Source organism: Lycorma delicatula, chromosome 6 (assembly GCF_047948215.1).
Source record: "Lycorma delicatula isolate Av1 chromosome 6, ASM4794821v1, whole genome shotgun sequence".
In the NCBI taxonomy this organism is placed as follows: Eukaryota; Metazoa; Arthropoda; class Insecta; order Hemiptera; family Fulgoridae; genus Lycorma; species Lycorma delicatula.
Window position 1 is genome coordinate 157,317,409 of NC_134460.1, and position 19,532 is coordinate 157,336,940.

A 19,532-nucleotide genomic window follows, 5' to 3' on the forward strand; every position below is an offset into this window, starting at 1 on the left:
TTTTACAGAAATAAAACGATTATAAAATAAAAGTTGTTTTTTCTAATCAATTGCGGAGATGTAATAAAACTAATGATTTTTTTTGAAGTAGTGAGCGAATGTGTTTTTTCACCAACGTTAAGAAAAGTATGTAGTTTGAAGGATTTGCAATTAATTTTCATATCAATAGTTATGCGACACTATTATTTGAATCTTACCTCTTAAAAATTTTAAAAACTTATTTTATTTGAAAGATTTCTCATAGTATTTATAAATTAATTATATGTAATAAGTTATCGGATAACGTTTAAAAATGTATGTCCAGTTTAAAAGACTACGGTATTGTTTTTTCATTCTTACAACCTCCGGATGTACTTTCACTTATTTTAAAGCATCGTTAAAATAATACGAGGAGAAATATCAGTAGATCATTACAAGGAATCGAACCTAAGATCACTAGAAAAAGTATGCTAATCATTATACGAACTTGCTTTAGGTAAAAATGCATCAATCAGATGTGTAATAGAAAAAATAAAAGATTAATTTAAAAGCATAATAAGTAAAAAAAATACTTCTTTACCTGAGAATGATTTTTCTCAAAGTCTCGCTGTAAAAATACCACTATAATTTTTAGCACATCCTTCCTACGTAAATGAATAACTTAATTTAACGATTCTAAATTTTCTCGAGAACTGGAATAATTATTGATTTATCTTCTTTTTTTTATACGTACTGACGCAATATTTGTATATTATAACGTAATTTAATTGACTTTGGACATTGGCCATTTTAGAATAATTAATTAATAATAATCATTAATTACTTGTGTTTTTGTAATGGTTCTTAAAATGTTAATTAACGACTTATACAGCGAGGCTAATTGTGATTAAACTATAGTAGCGATATTCTACGGCAAAGAATACGAGTTCATCTGTAATCTACACGCGTTTTAAAGGGAAAATTGAAAACTGACAAATTATAAAATAATCCCTGATCCAGATAGAAACAACAACCAGCAAAAAAGAAAGAAGATATTTCCAAATAGAAAATGAGAATTTTTTATAGTCAAAATTAAAAATCAATTATACGTTAAAAAACCAAACGATAAAAATTCAATTGAAGGCAAATTTTCACTACCTACTTCAATCTTACATCTAAAAAAATGAATTTATGCAAAACAAATAGCAAAAATAATAATAATAATAATCTTGTCGTAAAAGAAGTAGATATAACGAAAGCTTTTATAAAGGGGAATCTTAAATTATGGTGGTAAATAATACGAAAGATATGATCTATTTTAAACAAAATTATTCCGAAAATACAACTACATTTTAAACATAAATTGTAGGCAACATCAAATAGAAAATGATTGATGTATTTAATAAAAGTAGATACGTCATACGGATAAGAATTTTCTGCAATGGTATTGTTTATCTATACTGCATTTTTGGATACTCAGCAAGATATTTGATATAATCTGTTCAGTATTATATAATATATATTATATTAATATACTATAAAAAGGCGGGGGCCTATGGCCCACCGGGAAAGTATTTGTTAACACGGTTTGTGTTTCATTACACATGATTTTTGTTAAATGTTTTTTTCCAATTGTAACTAAATAACATTTATGAATTTAGCATACTAAGAAAAAAAAGAAAAGATTTTTACAACGAAAACTTCAAAATCGTAAACATTTTTAGCTGTTTCTCGAGTTGTGATTTTTTAACACAGCTCTAACTCCAGTGTTTTCCTTTTTATCCCCGAAACCCAGATATAATTTTAGATAATTAGTTCGTAACAGAAGTATAAATCGTTCTAACGAATGAGATTTTTGAGAAGTATAAATCGTTCGTGCGCTGCGCGCAGCCGCTCGTCGCACCGCCATTGGTCCATTCTGCACCAGTAGTAGCTAAAATAAAAATGCGAGAACATACAACAAACCCACGCACCATCCTTTTTTACAGGAAAGATGAAGAGTGATACAAATTAATCCATTAATTAATTACAATCGATTTAATCAAAATAGATATGAAAAATCAGTAAAATTTGAGAAAAATTATTACTAATCTGTATTAGAACAATAAAAGGGAAGAGAATAAAAAAACTCCAGTGCGGAAAGAGTGAAACAGAATATAATATATCTGTTATTTTTAAATTTGTTTAATGAAACAAGAAGAAAAAAATTAGGAAATTTTTGAGAAAAAATTTTACAGTTCAAAGAAGAAAATAAAAAAGATAAAATTGAATAGATTACGGAAAAGATAAACAGAAATAAAAAATAAAGAAGATTGAGGAAAACTCTTCAGAAAATGTCATAGAGGAGTGAAGAAAGGAATGAGGAAATTAAGAAGAGAGGAAATAGTGGAAGTTCAGTTAAGATTTATCGAGCGACAGTTTCAGCCCACCGGGCTGGTCTAGTGGTTAATTCATCATCGCAAATCAATTAATTTCAAAGTCGAAAGTTCTAAGGTTCAAATCCTAGTAAAAGCAGTTACTTTTATAAGGATTTGAATGCTAGATCGTGGATGCCGGTGTTCTTTGGTGGTCGGGTTTCAATTAACCACACATCCCAGGTATGGTCGACCTGAGACTGTACAACACTACACTTCATTCATACACATAATCCTCATTCATCCTCTGAAGAAATACCTGACGGTGGTACAGGAGGCTAAACAGAAAAAAGAGAAAGAGAGAGAGACAGTTTTACCAAAGATAGATAAAATGAAAAAAATAATGAAATTGATTGATAAGAGAATAATGATGAATGAAATAAAGCATAAAAACAATGTAATTAACCAAAAATTTAAGAAGATATCCTTTCCTATTGAGGAAGGGGTAGATTTTCCCGCCTGTGTGATAGGGAAAATTTGTTTGGCCTTGAAACGACCTAAAAAGATCACCACGATATCTTTGTTCAGTAAAGAGTGGAATCCTGATGAAATGAAGGGGTGTTTTCGGTTCTCGGAGGATTATTGATTTCGCAAAAGGATGAAAGAACGGAACAACGACTTTGTGTCAAATTTGTTTGAAAACCAGAAAATCAGCGTCAGAGACTTATGAACGCTTAAACAAATCTTTTGGGGGTAAATATCTGAGCGGTCAAACGTTTTTAATTCAAAGATGGAAGCGAATCAGTCGATTAATGATCCCCGGTCTGCCGGCCCTCCAGTTCAAAAACCACCGAAAACATTGTGAGAGTTCACGATTAAGTACGCTCTGACAGTAGACTTACAAATAGAGAGATGATTTATGAGCTGAATTTAAATTCAGCTCATTTAAATTCAGCCAGTTTTAACTGAAGATTTGATCATACGTTAAGTGTCTGCGAAATTCATTCCGAAATTGTTGTCAGACCAGCAGAAACAACACTGACTTGAAGCCTCCCAAGAACTGATCAATAGGGTGGAAGCTGACTCTTAATTATTGAATAAGGTAATTACAGACGATTAATCGTTAGTTGATGGGTATGACTCAGGAACAAAGGCACAATCATCGCAGAGAGGTGATCCAAGATCGCCACGATGGAATAAAGCGCGACAAATTCGGTCGAATATGAAGACAATGTCGGTGGATTTCTTCGATTCTACGGATATGACATCACGAATTTGCTACTAGGGGGCAGAAAGTCAACCAGGAATACTATAAAAGTTTCCTTCAACGTTTTCTCAAAAATGTGCGCAAGAAAAGGCCTGCACTCTGGCCGGGTCCTCCACCGCGGCAATGCACCGGCACATCACGAAATTTTTGGCCAAAATCCAAATTCCTGTGCTTTTTCAACCCCCCAAAATTCCCCTGATTTAGTCTTCTAAATTAAAAGTTTTGCTGAAAGAGAACCGTCTTCAACAGAGTCAATTGAAAACATCCAAGCAAATACGGAAAGAGATCTTAACATCTTGAAGAAAGAAAAATTTCCTAGATGCTTCCAAAAGTGGAAATAACATCGCAGTCGGAGTCTTCAGTCAGAAGCGGAATACTTTGAAGAAGATAAATCACAACAGCCTGCTATTTAAAAATTACAACCCGAGTTTTACAACTTTTCCATTACACCTTGCGTATATACTGTCAAAAAGTGTCAGAACGTAATAAAAGTAAAGAGCTTAAGACTTGATGCACCAAAAAAGCTTTTGAAAGATATACCAAACAAAAAAAAAAAAATAGACCGTATAAAGAATTGTCAAAAGTTCTTCTTTGTAGAAAGAGTTGTGGAAAGAGAAGGAAGAAATTTGAATTAGATTAAAAAATTACACTAATCGAAAAAATTTAGAAGTATAGCGGAAACGGCAAAGTTTTACGAAGATTAAAAAAATACTTTTATTGAATGCTAAAAATAATTAAGTTGGCATTTCGAAATAAATAAAGAATAATTAATAAGAATAAAGAATAATAAAGAAATAATAAGAATAAATAATAAATTATTTCGAAATAAAGATGTAGTAGTAAGATCTGTACTGTTCACGTTATATCTTTTCAAATTATTCTGAAGCTAATACAACTTTTTCTATTTATTTTAATTTTTTTTGTCGACATTTTATAGTAGATTCTTAAGCTTTCATAGCTTTCTTTCATACCAATCATTTCCAGATGAACACGATTTTCCATCTATTTTTTAATGCCCTTTTCAATCTCGGAAAAGAGGTAGGTTGGCTTTCCTTTTATCCAATCTGGTGGTACCCGATTAGACAATTTATGTAGCAATCTTTCATTTGAAATTCTATTTACGTACGGGTACAAGAACAAAGCCGGTTAGTTATGATTTATTAATGGCTGCTTAACTTATGCTTAACGTTATAGTTATGGTCAATTAGCTGTAACAACCGACCTGCTTAGTTAATTGTCGTGTCCATAATTGTAGGCTTTACTCGTATCTTCCTTTTTATAACTAAATTCATCGCTGTCAGTTCGTGAAATCTTTTAAAATGTATACCATCCATCTCTATAGCTATAATTTTCTATAGATTACTGCAATAATGAAATATATCTAATTTTTCAAATAATATATATTCAAAACAAAAATTATTACTTTAAATTATAAAATCACTATTTTCGCTTTGATATGGTGATAAGAAAATGTAAATTAATTAAAAGTAGTGTTTTTTAGGCGGTATAAAAAAAAATACTTGCAAAAAGGTTATACTGTAATATAAATATTTCCTAAGTGTTACAAAAAGGAAAATTTTGTACTAAATACGTTATAATAAAGTCTTTCCAGCAGCTTTTATGAACTGAACTGCTGCTCGTAAAACAAAGCGTTGGGTAACCAGTTTATAGGTAACTTATACAACCCACCGGGATGATCTAGTAGTGAACGCGTCTTCCCAAATCAGGTAATGTGAAAATCGAGAGTTCCAGCGTTCAAGTCCTAGTAACGGCAGTTACTTTTTTTACGGATTTGAATACTAGATAGTGGAACCTGTGTTCTTTGGTGATTCGGTTTCAATTAACCACACACCTCACAAATGGTCGACCAGAAATTGTACAAGACTACACTTCATTTACACTCATACATATCATCCTCTGAAGTAATACCTGAACGGTAATTCTCGGAGGCTGAACAGGAAAAAGAAAAGGGCAGAACTTACACATCGCCCGTTCTGGTGCGAAATGTTTACTTATATTTTTATTTATAAATATCAATTCATTCGCGAAGTAATAACGGTTATTTTTTATAATAATACACGTTTTTTAAAAATAAATATATACTTTGAAACAAAAATTACACTATCATTCTTGGTAGAAGAAGCTATCGCTTGAAAAACTGTTCATAAATGGAATACCAACCAGAAAATAATAAAGCAAATCGCGTAAGATTAAAAAAAAAAATTATTTCGCTAATAGGTCAGACATTTTTTGGGGCTTCATACATGTGTTAAGTCGTATGAAGTTGAAAAGCATTTCCTTAATGTTTACTTTCCCATCTAGATAGCGCTATAGTAGAGCTATACGACTAGAAGGAAAAGAATTGTAATCGGTCCAATTTGGTGTATGAAGTTTTTACCGGATCTTGACGTTTTGATACCTAAGGGACAAAAAAAAACCAGTTGAAAATTTTCCGGATGTTAATGTTCGTATGTACGTGTGTTCGATGTTGGTCTTTAAATCACCTTATATCTTCAGAACTACTGGAGCGATTTTACCAAACTTGGTCAGATTACATATATATATATGGCGCACTGATTCCGTTAAATTTTCAACTTAATAGATCAGGGGATGAGGTTGTAGAGCAAGGTTGCTATCAATAAGTCCAGATTTCACGTAATTAAGGTCATATTTTTCTTAGTCACATTTGTTAACGAATAAAAAATAACGATATTTGCAAAAATAATTTTTTAAAAACCACACTCCCACTCCAAACAATTCTCTAAACTACTGCTATGTTGTGACGTCACAGATGAGCGGTAAAATTAAATAAACGAATAATAATTGAATGTTAAATAAGTAACTCGATTTGGCCGGATTTCAAACTCCTTCGCCCGGACGACTTGGTACCTGGTGCATTAAGCTTCGCGGCTACACCAGTCCGCCGACTTTACAAAAAAATTTGTTCTATGTAAGTTGTGAAATTACATTAGCTTAGTTACTGCTGACCATCACCGCTAGTACCGCCAAACCCGCGCGAAATAAATACGGTACGCGCGCCTTAGTTAGAATTATTAAATAAAATAAATGAAAAAATATTTTATTTAAATAAAACGATAAATATATTAAATTAAGTTTTTTGTGTAAACCGCGCATAAAAAAAACCCACAGTTGTAGGCGTTTTGATAAAAACTTTAATTTTATTAAAATAAAACAGTAACGATTAACAGAAATGCGAAAGAACAAAATAACAAAACTGGATTTTTTCCCGTTATTATGAAGCGAGTTTTATTAATTCAAAATCATAGGTAATAATATTGTTATGCAATGAAATGTGATTTGCATCTGATCGGTAAAACAGTCTATATCAAGGCGCTACCATTGTTGGTTACATAATAATTCTAGCTGACAGTAAAAATGATTTAGAAGAAACAATGAACGGCACGAATGAAGTTCTACGCAAGAACTACCGCATGAAAATAAATAAGAACAAAACGAAAGTAATGAAATGTAGTAAAAATAACGAAGATGGACCACTGAACGTAAAAATAGGAAGAAAAAAGATTACGGAGGTAGAAGAATTTTGTTATTTGGGAGGTAGAATTACTAAAGATGGACGAAGCAGGAGCGATATAAAATGCCAAATAGCACAAGCGAAACGAGCCTTCAGTCAGAAATATAATTTGTTTACATCAAAAATTAATTTAAACGTCAGGAAAAAGTTCTTGAAAGTATGTTTGGAGCATAGCTTTATATGGAAGTGAAACTTGGACGATCGGAGTACCTGAGAATAAAATATTAGAAGCTTTTGAAATATGGTGCTATAGGAGAATGTTAAAAATCAGACGGGTGGATAAAGTGACAAATGAAGAGGTATTGCGGCAAACTGATGAAGAAAGAATCATTTGGAAAAATATAGTTTTCTTTTAACTATAGAGACAGATTTATAGACCACATATTAAGGCATCCTGAAATAGCCGCTTTAATATTGGAGGGACACGTAGAAGGGAAAAGTTATGCAAGCAGGCAACGTTTGGAATATGTAAAAAAAATTGTTAGAGATATAGGATGTAGGGGGTATACCGAAATGAAACGACTAGCACTAGATAGGGAATCTTGGAGAGCTGCATCAAACCAGTCAAATGAAGAAGACAAAAAAAACGTAGTTGGTTAGTTTGATAATAGGGAATAGGTATAAACCATAAGATAAAATATTTGGAAAAAGATGATAAGTTGATAATTTATAATGTTGTGAATATTCTGATATTAAAAGATTAGTAAAATACAAAAAGGAATGAAGCATGATATCAAAACTGATTGGTGAAGAAAACAAATAAATGCGATTGATTTTTCCGAAGTATAATTCACAGGTTTATCATTTTCTGAAGTATGCGTATGACAAAAATAACACGCGTGTGTGGGAAGGGTGTGTGTTTGACACACACCCTCTGCCTCACTCACACTCTCTCTTTCTCTCTCTCTCTCACTCTCTCTCACACACACACACACACACACACACCTTCTCTTTCACTCTCTTTCTACCACACACACATTTATATTTAAAGTAATATAATTATTTAGGTATTGAATGTCGGCAGGCACACGTTAGAATTTTAACAATATGTATTTTAATATCAAAAGATACGTTATAATACAAATAAACACAACTTCCTACTGGGTCAACGATAAATATCCTTGAGATTCCTTAAAGTTTCCGGGTCGAATCGAAGCGGTGGTACTGCTCTTTAACTGAATAGGGTTCAAGGCTGTAGGAGATTGTTTAAACTGAATCGACTATATTCTCGTATAATAGAATGCACAGTACGGGTTGCCAACTACAAAGAATGCATACGCCCAAGCTTATAATTACATAATAAAGGTTAAATAAGTAAGATTCAATTCTGTTCTATACTAATTCATTTAACGATTATAATCTTTTTTTTTAATTTAGGAATTTAAATAGGCTTACGAAAATATGAAAATACATTCCTACTTTTTTTTAATGTACCCATGATTAAGAGATAATATGAATAATTAATAACAGTACACCTAATTAAATGGATTATCAGCTGGCCAATACGTTTACGCTTTGTTTAGATAAAATTTCAACTTCACACTCGCTTCTTTCCAGACAAAAAAAATATTTTTTCTTAAACCCTAAATTTTTTTCTTATTATAGTAAACAGAAAAACTTATTTTTAGTTGTTAATAGTTCCACACTCATAAAATTTTACATTTACAAAGTTATTTGTTATAGTTTGATATTTTAACTACAGCTGCGCATTTACATATTGTGCATAGTTTAGATTTGTCACGTGTTAATCAACATAGTACACTATCTGTATTTATAAATATTTTAATTAATTTTTATATGATTACGCCACATAAATTCTGGCACATATTAACAAAATTCAGTTATATTACAATCATAATTCGGCGATATTTGTTGTTCAAACATTCCGGGCATAAAAATAGTTTCTAAAAAAAAAACACTCGTCTTTTTGGGATTGCTTAACGAAGATTCGTAATTAACGAATTTTTACTTCCTTGTACGAAGTAAAGTAATCGCGAAAAATTTCAATTTTCAGATTTCAATGGGAATATCCATTTTGACCATTCCTGAATTCATTTTGGCTAGTTTCGGCGTGACGTCTGTACGTACATACGTATGTATCTTGCATAACTAAAAAACGATTAGCCGTAGTATGTTGAAATTATAAATTTAGGACTGTTGTAACATTTAATTGTGCACCTCCCCTTTTGATTGTAATCGACTGGACTAAAAGTGTCAAAAAAAGCCCAAAATCCAAAACATTTAAATTTTTTAATTTTTCTTAATTGTAGTAACAAGCCCTCATTAAGAGCCTTTCAACGATAAATCATAAGTGGTACTTACTTTGATCGGTTCCAGAATTATAGCCAAATAAAATTTTAATTAATGAAATATTTGGTTCTTACAAGGGGAAGGTACATCTGTTCAAATCCAACTCTATTTCCTTTTTTTTATTTAAAATTTTTTTAATTTTAAAAAATTAATAAAATAAAATTTAAAAAAAAAACGTGTAATTATTCATTTTTAGCTTATAATCCTTTGTGACACACTGATTTTTTTTTAAGAGGATAAAAAATCGTATCTATGCAGTCTACGGGTCGCGCACAACGGTCAAACAAAATCTTAAATTTTATCAACAATATCATAATGTCACAGAGGATTATAAGGTAAAAATGAATTATTACACGTTTTTAAGGCTTTTTGGCCATAGGTTATATAAAATTTTTAATTTTATTTTTTATTTATTACTTTTTAAAGATTAGTAGGCGTGTGCCGAACAGTGGGACGTTTATAGGCTGATAATGATGACATTTTATTGCGCTTGACCACCGCAAATTATTTAATAATTCACGCAATAATGTAGCCTTACTACAGTGAGAAAGACTTAAAAACATTCAAAAACCATTTTGAAGAAACATATATACTGCAAAGCCCCCTGGCATCTAATAACTGTAAAACGAATTTAAAATACCTATAGTATGCAGTATTTAGTGATACCTATACCTATGTATTTAGTGATACCTATAGAATGCAAAAAAACAGCATCGAAATCGGTCCAGTAGTTTTTGAAAAAAATGGTAACAGACATACACAACCTCGTATACCATTGATTCCCAAAATGTGCGCCGCGGCCTTTTCACAGAGGCGTATTAATTGAACCGAGACATTTATAATTATTAATTTAAGGTTAATGAAGTAAAAAAATAATGAAGATACACGAGTTTTATTTATTTTTATCTCTTACTTACGAGTAGTCGTACTTTTACTTCGGGTAGGGCACCATGGAAAAATTTTAATTGAAAAAGGCCGCCAAGACTCGGAGAAGTTTGGGAACCACTGTCATACCCCAAATGAATATACCGTTTCCGTTCCGTCATTGGTAAAAAAGCTGACAATACAGTTGTAGGACTTTCCCGTCACGCGGCTTTTTTCTGATGCACGTCTACACACATAACTTAATTTAAAATACTTAATTTTACTTAAATATAATATTTTTTCGTTTATTTAATTCAGTGATTCTAACTAAAGCGCGCACGCATACCGTATTTTATTTGCGCGGATGTTACGATACTATAGACCACTTTAAATACTTTTTTACGCTTTAAATTTTATTCATTTATTTAATTCTATCGCTCTCCTGTGGATGTTACAACATAACGGACGACTACAACATAGCAGACGACTAGATCGTGGATACCAGCGTTCTTTGGTGGGTGGGTTTCAATTAACCATTCATATCAGGAATGGTCGACCTGAGACTGTACAAGACTACACTTCATTCATATATATCATCCTCTGAAGTAATACCTTTTGCTGGTTCCGGAGGCTAAACAGAAAAAGAAAGAAGACGACTACAACAGCTGTACATCAGTGGTACACTAGCGCTCCTTATGGTGAGAGAGGATACTAATGACGTACTATACTCATTTAGCCACTAGTTTTTAAAGCATTTTTTGGGGTAGAAGGTTTTACAAAATTTTTTTGCAAATATTATTATTTTTTTAATCGTTAACAAATGTGCCTAGGAAAAATATAATATTAATTAGGCGAAATCTCGAGATAATGAGAGCTACCTTGTTTTACAGCTTCACCCCGTTGACCTTTTAAGGTGAAAATTTAATGGCATCAACGCCCTATACGTAAGGCTAAACAGAAGTAGAGAGAAAGAAAGAGAGTAAAAGTAAATTAATTCTGTTATTTAAAAAATAAAATTATTATGAATGGATTAAGTCAGGAAAAAATCAAAATACATTTAAAAAAAAGGTTTTTTTTATTGTGTAAATATTATAGTTATTTTTGTTTACGTTTCATAAGAATGAGTATCATAAAGTATAAAAATATCAGAGGTTTTTGTTTTATTTTAAAATTTTTACGTGGAAGAAATAAATGAAGTTTTAGTTTCGCATTAATAATTCTGAAAATTAAATGATTTTTGATATTAATAATTATTAATAAATCAATATATCTAAATTAAATATATATATATATATATATTTTAATATATATATTAACCTGCGACTGAAAAAAATATGAAAAAAAATCAAAGTTATTAGTGGAATAAAAGTTAAATAAAAATTCAAAAATTTTTACAGAGGTTTACAATTATTAATAATTCAATATATCTAAATTAAATATATATATATATATATATATATATATATATATGAAGTCAGTTTCGAACCGATGTGTGTATAGCTACGGATCAGACACATTCTCACTTACACCATAACTACTTGAGCAACGAGAAACAAAATTAATATATAAACTAATATAAAACGCTGATACGGACACCACAAAAGAACGTGATGTAATGTGATGTCCACCACAATGCAATTGTGTAACCGTCCACTTTATTAAAGAATTGGAGGATCGTATCTAACTTTCAAATGAAATAAGTTTAAAAGAAGTGCTGCAAAAAATGTTTATATGTAATTTAATAGGGCAACGAAGTCACGTGGTGTCCACAACACCAGGTGACTTTAAAAAAAAAAAATCAGGTTTTTTTTAAACAAATGAATTCTTCAGGAAAATATATCGAGGGCCTTCGCTAGAGCTCCCTCTTGAAAGTACTACAACTTAAGAGTCAGGAGGTGACGCTACCTCTATAATCTTTAAAATAGTGGTTTTCGACACCTTAAGTACCTTCAAATTCGTTTTATTAAATAAATAAGAACGATTTCGGAAATATGAATCGTGTTAAAGAATCCTGAATAAAAATGTAATCTTATGCGCAAAACAATTTTTCGATTACCATTCCATTTTTTATATTGGATCGCATAAAAGACCTACAATAACTATTATAAAAATATCAGATTTCAGAAGTGGTTCACCGAGATCAGCTGATCCTGATCGGTCAAAAAAAAAAAATATTCTTTTATAGTCACTTTATATATCATCGGACGACTATTTAGTGTATGACGGATCGCATAACAACAATCATTAAGCTCAGAGAAAGTTAATCTGATTATTCCCTTTTTTATCTCTTACACGCGTCAAAAACATACGAAAACTGGGACGTATGGAAAAGAGAAATAAAGAAATGTATCTCTTCTGACGGAAAACAATGCGTTCCATATAATGTTACTATAATGTAGTAAAGAGATGAAATCCTACACGATTAAATAACTTATATCAAATATCTTCAAGATTTCCCGATTTTTATTAATTTCATTAATTTTTGTTAAAATGTATAATAAAGTAAAAATAGCAAAGTAATAAACATGCTTAGATATGTTTCTGCATTTTCTTTTTTCTCCATTTTTTATTAAAAATTTTAAAAATCATTTAATTTTCAGAATTATTAATGCGAAACTAAAACTTCATTTATTTCTTCCACGTAAAAATTTTAAAATAAAACAAAAACCTCTGATATTTTTATACTTTATGATACTCATTCTTATGAAACGTAAACAAAAATAACTATAATATTTACACAATAAAAAAAACCTTTTTTTTAAATGTATTTTGATTTTTTCCTGACTTAATCCATTCATAATAATTTTATTTTTTAAATAACAGAATTAATTTACTTTTACTCTCTTTCTTTCTCTCTACTTCTGTTTAGCCTTACGTATAGGGCGTTGATGCCATTAAATTTTCACCTTAAAAGGTCAACGGGGTGAAGCTGTAAAACAAGGTAGCTCTCATTATCTCGAGATTTCGCCTAATTAATATTATATTTTTCCTAGGCACATTTGTTAACGATTAAAAAAATAATAATATTTGCAAAAAAATTTTGTAAAACCTTCTACCCCAAAAAATGCTTTAAAAACTAGTGGCTAAATGAGTATAGTACGTCATTAGTATCCTCTCTCACCATAAGGAGCGCTAGTGTACCACTGATGTACAGCTGTTGTAGTCGTCTTCTTTCTTTTTCTGTTTAGCCTCCGGAACCAGCAAAAGGTATTACTTCAGAGGATGATATATATGAATGAAGTGTAGTCTTGTACAGTCTCAGGTCGACCATTCCTGATATGAATGGTTAATTGAAACCCACCCACCAAAGAACGCTGGTATCCACGATCTAGTCGTCTGCTATGTTGTAGTCGTCCGTTATGTTGTAACATCCACAGGAGAGCGATAGAATTAAATAAATGAATAAAATTTAAAGCGTAAAAAAGTATTTAAAGTGGTCTATAGTATCGTAACATCCGCGCAAATAAAATACGGTATGCGTGCGCGCTTTAGTTAGAATCACTGAATTAAATAAACGAAAAAATATTATATTTAAGTAAAATTAAGTATTTTAAATTAAGTTATGTGTGTAGACGTGCATCAGAAAAAAGCCGCGTGACGGGAAAGTCCTACAACTGTATTGTTAGCTTTTTTACCAATGACGGAACGGAAACGGTATATTCATTTGGGGTATGACAGTGGTTCCCAAACTTCTCCGAGTCTTGGCGGCCTTTTTCAATTAAAATTTTTCCATGGTGCCCTACCCGAAGTAAAAGTACGACTACTCGTAAGTAAGAGATAAAAATAAATAAAACTCGTGTATCTTCATTATTTTTTTACTTCATTAACCTTAAATTAATAATTATAAATGTCTCGGTTCAATTAATACGCCTCTGTGAAAAGGCCGCGGCGCACATTTTGGGAATCAATGGTATACGAGGTTGTGTATGTCTGTTACCATTTTTTTCAAAAACTACTGGACCGATTTCGATGCTGTTTTTTGCATTCTATAGGTATCACTAAATACTGCATTTTATAGGTATTTTAAATTCGTTTTACAGTTATTAGATGCCAGGGGGCTTTGCAGTATATATGTTTCTTCAAAATGGTTTTTGAATGTTTCCAAGTCTTTCTCACTGTAGTAAGGCTACATTATTGCGTGAATTATTAAATAATTGCGGTGGTCAAGTGCAATAAAATGTCATCATTATCAGCCTATAAACGTCCCACTGTTCGGCACACGCCTACTAATCTTTAAAAAGTAATAAATAAAAAATAAAATTAAAAATTTTATATAACCTATGGCCAAAAAGCCTTAAAAACGTGTAATAATTAATTTTTACCTTATAATCCTCTGTGACATTATGATATTGTTTTTAAGACAATAAAATTTAAGATTTTATTTGACCGTTGTGCGCGACCCGTAGACTGCATAGATACGATTTTTTATCCTCTTAAAAAAAAATCAGTGTGTCACAAAGGATTATAAGCTAAAAATGAATAATTACCCGTTTTTTTTTTAAATTTTATCTTTTATTTAAACGGCTTCTGAAGTTGAAGTAACTTGTCTTGGCTTTCCCATCTGTTTGTTTTCATACTTCATTTTTATACCGATTAAGTGAAATCATATACTTATATTTAAAATATATATTCTTTTTTCATATTATTTTATTCTTTTCTAAATTAAAAAATTACCAAATCCTTGCTCAATATGAACAAATGTAATATGTTTCGTATTTAACTTGTCTTTCCAGTTAAATTTAATAATTAAGATCATCAATTTAATAACATATTTTTCTATACTGTAATTTCACATTAATGAACAAATTAAAAAAATAAATAAATAAATGTACGTTAAGGTAATATAGGAAAGAAATTTTTAAATATTGTGTAAATTAAATTAATAAAATTTATAGTAGATTAATAAAGTAAAATGAAACAGTAATACTATGCAACATTGTGCGGTACTCTGTAATGATTCGTGTAACATTCCCACAAGAGGAATATCACAAAGAGTAGATATTATAAGTAAGTATAGAGAGAGAGATCTAATTAACTAACATACCACGTGACTAGGTGGTACTGAGCGTGAGATAACTGCAAGCCGAATGTGCGCAGGCGCGTAAAAGGAATGTCCTAATGGGATGCGAGTTTACCACTACTAATTCTTGTTACGGTGTTTTTGTGGTAGTTACGTATGGGAAACTTTCTTTAAAGCGAAAATCACTGACGCATGTAACAATACATAAAAAAAACATACTGAACAAAAAAAAAGTGAGAGCAAATGCCCTTAATTTTTACAGGACAATTAAAATAATAATAAAATAATATTTCGATAACATATAATATGATCAAAATAAATAAATAATTTTCTTTAATGGTGTACAATAAAGCAGGAAATTAATTATTTGGAAAAAAATGTTGCCAACATAAAAATTCACAAAATCTAAATAAAATTAACAAAATAAATCTAAATAGAAATAATATAGACTAAAACAGTATTTATTTTTTAATTTAAGTATTTAGTATTTATTTTTAAGTTATATTTTAATCGTAGCTACAGCATTACAAAACATGAGGTACTATTTACATTATTTCTGTAAAACTGGCATCAACCTGGTCATGCCTCGTTAAAGTTGGCAAATTCGTTAAATTTTTCTGCTTACACTTACAAGTAAATTAATAATTGAAAAGAAAAAAAAATATTTTATCGATAAAACCTAGAATTAATTCAATAAAAATTAAAATGATTGTTTTTTTTTTCGTAGGAATATTCAACCTATTTTCTAATATTATATCTATTCAGACATTCCATCAACTGAATGGACAGAAATTGAAATCGATTGGATATGCTGTTTTTTTAGAAAATTTAGGAAGAATTAATTATCAAAGCAATCATGGAGGCGCTGCATCACAACTTCAAAATTACACCCGTCATGTGACTGTCACTCGAATAAACCAGTTTATATGAAATGGATTCTAATGATGCGTTAATATATTACTCGAATAATTGACGTGTAATCTATTTTTATAGTTAATGAATGTATTATACCGATCTTGATTTACATTTTTTTATTTTTTATAGATTTTTTTTTATTATTACTTAAAAGCTGTTCGTTTAATTTATCAAGCTTATTCAAATTACATTCAAAAGCTTCAATTGTTATATGAAACAGAAAGAAAGAAATAAACTAAATGGTTATTGAAATAAAATGTAAAATAGCTCGATGTATTTGAACAATGTTGTTAATAGTTTGAGCGTTATAATGCAAATTTCAAGTTTTTTTACTTTCTTGTACAAAGTTAAGAAAGTATTGTGATCGCGAAAAAATTCGGTTTTCATATTTCACGGAAATATCCATTTTGACCATCCCTGAATCCATTTTGACTAGTTTCGGCGTGACGTCTGTACGTACGTATGTATCACGCATAACTCAAAAACGAATAACTGTAGGGTGTTGGAATTTTGAATTTAGAACTGTTGTACCATTAGTTGTGCACCTCCTCTTTTGATTACAATCGACTGAACCAAAAATGCCCAAAATTCTAAAAAAAATTGGATCTTACACTTTTTATTAAGCCCTTATTGCAGTAGTAAACCCTCATCGAGAGCTTTTTAACGATCGTAAGTGGTACTTATTTTCATTGGTTTCAGAGTTATAGACAAGTAAAATTTTAATTAATGAAATATTTGGATCTTAAGGGAAAGCACAACGGTTCGAATCAGACTTCATCTCCTTTTTTTTAACTTTTTTTTTTTTAATTTAAATATATTTATTTGTTAATAATTACAAACCTCCGATTGTAAAAAATTACAATAAATAATAATTCAATAATAACATAAAAAAATTCCCCTTCGGCACCCCGGAAGGCGGAGGTAGATTTTACCGTTGCTAAGTAGGGGATAAAAAAAATGTCCACCTTAAAGTTAAGAAAAACTTCAAATTTACTCAATACGACAATAGTTGCATGTGAAAAAAGTTTCACGTTTTTAGCATACGAAAAACTCTATCTTCTTACAATTCCAGAAACATTTTGATCATCCCTTGCCGTAACAGTTAGTCATATCGAACTTTTTTCAGAAAAACGTTTTAGGTAATGTTTAGAAGACTAATTTTAAACCAATCAGATACTGTGCTTACTAAGGGAGGTATGATTTTTTTGTCTTCGAAACACATTTTTCCGCTCGCTGAGCCAATGGTTGGTGATTTCAAAAAAAATTTACTTATATAAGTTTTAGGCCCTTATCCGAAGAATAGTAGGAACTTTAAACAAATGCGATATTTTAATTAATAAGAAAGTTACGTGATATTTTGTTTTTTTCGGAAAAGCCCTCCCATTTCTACCCCATGGTCCGAATTTGCCCATTAACGAATTCTACTGATATTTTGAGTCGTTATATTTTTTGTATCAATTTGAAAGTGATTGGCGCAAAATTACGGTAGTTATTGTGTCCACAATAAAGTGAAATATTAATGTACATACAAATAAAAAATGTGTATGAAATATAAATGCATAAATGAACATTTGAACTGACGGTGATTTTGGGGTCTGTGGGATGTGAAACGCGAAGATTTGTAGACATTTTTCGGAAGTCGAATCATTGTATCCATAACAATAGAACCTAATTTCAGAAGTTATTAATGAAATAAAATTTTTTATACTATTCATTAAAAAAAACAAGTTTATATGTAATTTAATAGCCGTACAAGGAAGTTATGTGGTGTCCACATCAGATTTTTCAATTAACAGGAAAAACCAAATTTTTTTTATAACTGTTTACTTAGACCGGTGCCATCAGAATACTATAAAATATTATATATCTCAAGTTTAGATCGATCCAGAGAAAACTCAAACTAGTGATTTCATTTAAAACAGATTAGCCCAGGCGACTTATCATTCCTAACCTGGAATGATACCTTATAAACAGACAACGAGATGATTTTCGTATTTGAATACGAAATGTAAATAGATTATGCTTGTGATTGATGATCTTTATCTAGTACTCCATAAAAAACACAGTTTTATCTCAACCGGTTTGGTGGCTTAAATGAAAAGTGAATGTGGTTAATAACGTAGTATTTTACTTTTCTTATCCATTCATTTGGTTTAGTAATGTGTTTACCAAGTGTAAATAGTTCGTGTAAGTTTATTACGTAAAGAATTTATAAATACTATCAAATCCTAAAGAAATATATCCATACGTCGAAATTAATGCATGATATGCTATTACGTTAATAAAATCGATGAGTTCTCTTGATATTTATGAATTTTTTTTTTAAATTCTGATAAACTAAAAGTCTAAGTATCAGAAGTAGTTACGTATGAACAAATCCAATAAAGAAAAATCCAAACTTAAATTTTTTACACTCTAGCCTCTTATGATGTATAAATATACATATATATATACATATATAATATATTATATACATATATATTATATACATATATAATATATATACTTAGTATATATATTTAAAAAAATAAATGTTAAAAAATATAAATTGAAAAAATTCCACGTTTCATAAACTTAGGACCTCAGACATACTGTAATTCATAAATCATTTTTTCAATATTTCCCGAAAAGTTACGGGAATAAACATTTTTAGTAGAATATATGTACGATTTATTTCGAGAAAAATCATACGTCAACACCCTATTGTAGTGTGAATTAGATTCCGCTATTAGAATAGAAGCAGATTTAAGATCTGATAAACGGTGTGATTTTGGACAATCAAAAATTAGAACAAAACGAAAAATTAATAATCTGTTATCATCCAAATTCCTATGGGGAAAAAAGTACTTGCGATTTTTTGAATACATTTCATAATCTGTCAAAACGTAAAAATATTTCATCATGATACGTAGATTTAAGTATTAATAAATTTGTAAAGATTATTTTTTTAACGTTCTGTTTATTTACTCACAGGAGTGGGAGAATGTGCTGAGAAAAACGAGGTGGGCGACGCTGCGACATCGAAGGGTGGCGTCTGTTGGCGTCGCATTGTGGTGCCCACCACAGCCATGTTGCTACCTCATATTTAGCGAACCCATTGTAGCCTGTAACAAACAAATAAATCATATTTTCTGAAACTATAATTTTAATCTATTTCTAATGCACTATTGGATAAATAATATCATAATCTCCAGGTATTATAAAATTATTGTTTTTTAAATTTTAAAAAAATTTGTGACTAAAAGATTTTGTTACGTAAAAATTTCATGATTTTAAGGATTCATGTAATGA

General features: G+C 30.3%; 1 protein-coding gene across 6 annotated transcripts in view; it reads right to left on the bottom strand.

Annotated features, from left to right (window-relative positions):
- RhoGEF64C (Rho guanine nucleotide exchange factor at 64C) overlaps positions 1-19,532 on the bottom strand; it is a 616,090-nt gene that overhangs the window by 124,322 nt on the left and 472,236 nt on the right. For 4 of the 6 annotated variants that reach the window (XM_075368882.1, XM_075368880.1, XM_075368879.1 and 1 more), the window contains one exon: positions 19,213-19,345. The exons of 1 other annotated variant lie outside the window; for it this stretch is intronic. In XM_075368882.1, coding sequence (XP_075224997.1) covers positions 19,213-19,311 — 99 coding nt within the window. In that variant the 5' untranslated portion in view covers positions 19,312-19,345. Of the gene's footprint in view, positions 1-559; positions 665-19,212; positions 19,346-19,532 lie in introns of those variants that run through there. One more of the 6 variants, XM_075368885.1, reaches the window with a different exon arrangement.